Source organism: Habropoda laboriosa, unplaced genomic scaffold (assembly GCF_001263275.1).
Source record: "Habropoda laboriosa isolate 0110345459 unplaced genomic scaffold, ASM126327v1 scaffold11, whole genome shotgun sequence".
Lineage (NCBI taxonomy): Eukaryota > Metazoa > Arthropoda > Insecta > Hymenoptera > Apidae > Habropoda > Habropoda laboriosa.
The window spans coordinates 1,162,751-1,166,779 of record NW_017100150.1 but is presented as its reverse complement, the minus strand read 5'-3'; the positions used below and the strand labels follow the sequence as shown (position 1 = coordinate 1,166,779).

At 37.0% G+C, this 4,029-nt stretch overlaps 1 protein-coding gene across 1 annotated transcript in view; it reads left to right on the top strand.

Annotated features, from left to right (window-relative positions):
- Positions 1-1,896, top strand: part of LOC108574984 (tyramine receptor 1-like) — a 19,490-nt gene extending 17,594 nt beyond the window's left edge. Inside the window, exons 5-6 of the mRNA XM_017937674.1 lie at positions 988-1,288; positions 1,721-1,896. Coding sequence (XP_017793163.1) covers positions 988-1,288; positions 1,721-1,896 — 477 coding nt within the window. The remainder of the gene's footprint in view (positions 1-987; positions 1,289-1,720) is intronic.
- The last annotated feature ends 2,133 nt before the right edge of the window (positions 1,897-4,029 follow it).

Below are 4,029 nucleotides of genomic sequence, written 5' to 3'. Positions count from 1 at the left end.
CTTTCGCAGAAAAATTGCAATAAATTTTCGCGTTATTTTAAATTGAACGTTTTTTTAAGCAACAGTAGTTTGCGGAAAATTAACGAACTCGGTAAAAAGCAGTACGCTAAAAGGTCGACTCAGGATTCGAATGAAATCTCATAATCTGAACTGCAGGTTGGAAATAGCAGCGATAAGGAAAATATATATCGTCCCGTTGAAACACGCCTATTTTGGTAAAGCTCTTTATACAGAAACAGTACCTTTTTATAAGCGGATCTCCATGTTTAAAAAGTCTCTCCGTGAAGTTAGGGGCTGAGAAGTGATAAATGCTAATGAGCTTATAACAGATAAAGACAGAAAAAAAAAATTAAATACGAAAGTTACCGTTTATTTAAAAATGCACTATTTGAAATACTGTTTATTCGATGCAATTACCATTTTACAGGACACTATGGACCGCGCAATTAAACTCACAAATTCCTATTTTTCAGCAAAAGAGTGAAATAGAAATTAAAGAAAAATATATATGAAAACAAATCATCACTTAAAAAGAAAATTCCCAAAACATATGCTTTGCATACAAGTCACTATAGACCACGTAATTAAACTCGCAAATTCCTATTTTCCAACGAAACAAAGTACAGTAAAAATATAAAAAAAGGTATATAAAGATAATTACATATAAAAACAAAACAAAAATTTCCAAAACGTATAACGCAAATTTGCATAGACCTCGCAATTAAACTCACAAATTCGTATTTTCCAACAAGTATAAATACAGTAAAAATAGAAAAGAAAGATATGCAAAGACAACTCGTCATTGGCACATCAAAAAGAAAAAGAAAAATTCCCAAAAAATTTCGTACAAATTTGCATAAATCCTCAGATACGCTACAAAAAAGAAGTACAATTCAAACGCAACTAAATGCTCGTCGTTTCACTCCTGTTTCAAACACTACCGATCAGTCATGACCATGAATGTCAGCTTACGTAAATTTTCCGCAGATCGAACGAGCAAAGAGTATCAGGGTACGAAGAACGGAATGCGTGACCAGCAGCGTGGCCTGTGATAGATCATTGGACGAAGCGGAACCACCGAGCACGAGCAAGAAGTCAACGATCGTTCGCAGTCATCAACAGAGTTGCATCAACAGAGTGGCCAGGGAGACAAAAACCGCCAGTACTTTGGCAGTAGTCGTAGGTGGATTCGTGGCGTGTTGGCTGCCGTTCTTCATTCTCTACCTGGCCACCCCATTCGTGCCCATGGAGCCACCGGATATCCTAATGCCAGCCCTAACTTGGCTAGGTAACCACCACCTTTCTTCGTTAATTAAAATTGCCCTTATCGAAAAACTGTGATCACTTTATGTGAAATAGAAACAATTTATTCGTTGATATTTATCAATATTTCAGCCACTCAGAAGCCAGAGTGACTAACTCCATCGAATTAAATTTCTTTTATTAATGAAGAGGTAAGCACCAAGCATGCGCTTTGGTAAAGAAATTGGAAGAATTTGAAAAAGTCGAGTGATTCATTTTGGCTTCTGAGTGGATCGTTTAGTCATTAACCCTCTGCGACGAAGCTAGTGGAAGCTAAGGGCTCTGTAAAGCCAAATCGCTGCAAGGAGAGTCAATTGAAATCGTCTGCTCACTTTTATTTTTACACGAAACATTAAAAAAATTGAAATTGTAGAATTCAAGGCTGTAACGAAATGAATGTTTTCTTTGTTAATTTCAGGATGGATTAATTCGGCCATCAATCCATTCATTTATGCATTCTATTCGGCCGACTTCAGACTTGCATTCTGGCGACTGACGTGTCGAAAATGTTTCAAAAGTAGAACCAATTTGGAACGTAGTAATCGAAAATTACCAACTCCGGCTAACTGGAAGAAAGAAACATCAAGAACGTGAAGATAGGGGAAGTAACATCGAAATCAACACACTTCGCTCGTTGTGGTCGGAAGGAGGATCACTGTGATTTATCTGATAGCGTGACTGACATCAATTACACACATTTTCCTAATTTATTCGAAGCGTGCAACTTCACCGGAATTGGTTCAGTAACTCGGCAATATATACAACGTGCGGATATGTTTATTATTCGAAAGACAGTGATTTTTAACAGATTTTTATATGATAGTTATTAAAACATGACTCAAACGTAGAATGAAAATTCTACCGTAATTATTTCATCTGAAAGTTCCAAAGCAATGATTTCATAATTGAAGTAAAGAGAACAATTTTTCAATAATTTTAATACAATAATTTCCAAATCATTCGAGTAATCCATTTATTCGCACACTTCGAACTTGTCACTCAACTAATTGAACATAATATAAAGTGCATTTTATTCACTCTAATAACAGTGAATACACAAAAAGAAAAAAAAAAGAAAAAAAAACAGAAAGTTTCTATACCTATAACGACGACGTTAAGAAAAAAAAAAGTGTCACATTCTGTTGTATGGAAGCGAACATGCATACGTAAACAAAAACTCGCATCCACTTTATAGAAATTACCGAAAATACATAATAATAATCGATCGTAGAGGATAGTCTTCCCTTCTGTCATTACAGTATCTTGTCTGTATTTATCGACGCATAGATATCTGTAAATGTAGAAAGTATGCAAGTATACGGATTTTATAACGTACCACTGGTGTATTTCACTTCAATCCCTACGTCCTTCAGTTTGCCTCTTTGTGCTCACCTGCTAATTACGCCATACCGGCTACGCTATGCTCGTATCGTCGTGAATTAGCACAATGGAGAAATAATAATTAGCTACCTTTGAACAAAAGCTGCACTCTGTTGCGTTTGTTAGGAGAAGAAACGTTATACGTACGCAGAAATTTTAACTAGCGACGATAATATGTGGAGAATATCATTAGGACGTGTAAAATTGAAAATACTATATTTGAACGGATTGATAGGAGACGTTGTACGAATGGAAAAACTTAAACAAGCGATGATAATGGGTGAAAAATATCGTTCAGACGTGCAAGATTGAAAATATTAATACAGTGCTCCCTGGAACAACGCAAATTTGTTTTTTTTTTTAATTTTGACATTTACTTCGAACCAATTTAGACATTTAGCATATATTTACAATTTTCTTTGTCATTGCGAATAAGAGAGGTGAGAACAGTGTGAATGCAAATTCGTTCGTGTGAAATTCATCACTGAATTCAAATACATAAAGAACAGTCGAATTTTGAACAAAAATTAAAGAACCAGTGTGTCCTTGTTTCTGGGAAACCCTAATTTGTCTGTTTGCCTATTCTGCAGTTTCTTTTAAAATAAGCTTGAGATGAGAGCTGATTCCATAAACTAACCTTACGTTGAATTCCTTCTGCAGAGGATTTATTTCAATACTTGTTTTTTCTTTGTCACGATATTTCACATCTTCCGTATTGTACAACACCAATTTTTTTTCATAAAGAGTGATTAAACCGGTAATTTTATTTCTCGACCAATATTATTGCCCGATATTTTTTACACGTACGAAAGTTCCCTCAAGAATACGATCTGCATTGTGTTTCCAAAGCAACTGTCCGACAGCAGTATGATTACGTACCCCTTCCAGAACAAGTCGCGACACGTTTACTCTCAGGCAGTTGACTTTACTCTCGGACAGTCGACTTTACTCTCGGACAGTCCAGCTCAGGGGTAGTGTCCACTCGCGAGAGATACTCTCGGGAGCAATCCCTCTCTCTCGCGATAGTTTTACTTTCAAAATGGCACGTAGCTTCGTGTGTAGTTCGATCTAATACAGACAACGACTCTGGCTCGAATTTCTTACGATTGCCTCGAGTTTCTTATGTTTCACTAGCAAAAAATATCGCGAGCCTCGCGCAATGTTTTGATACGTGAGGTTGACTAGGCCCACGTACATACTTGAGGGTCACTAACACGCCTAGGATTTTTCCCAGAATGCTGCGTGCCAGGGAGCAGAATCGGGCAAATCGTCACGTACGCAGTTGCTGTCTAGAGGCCTACCGAACGAGTGCGTCGACGAACGACGTTTGTACCGTGCGATCATAGT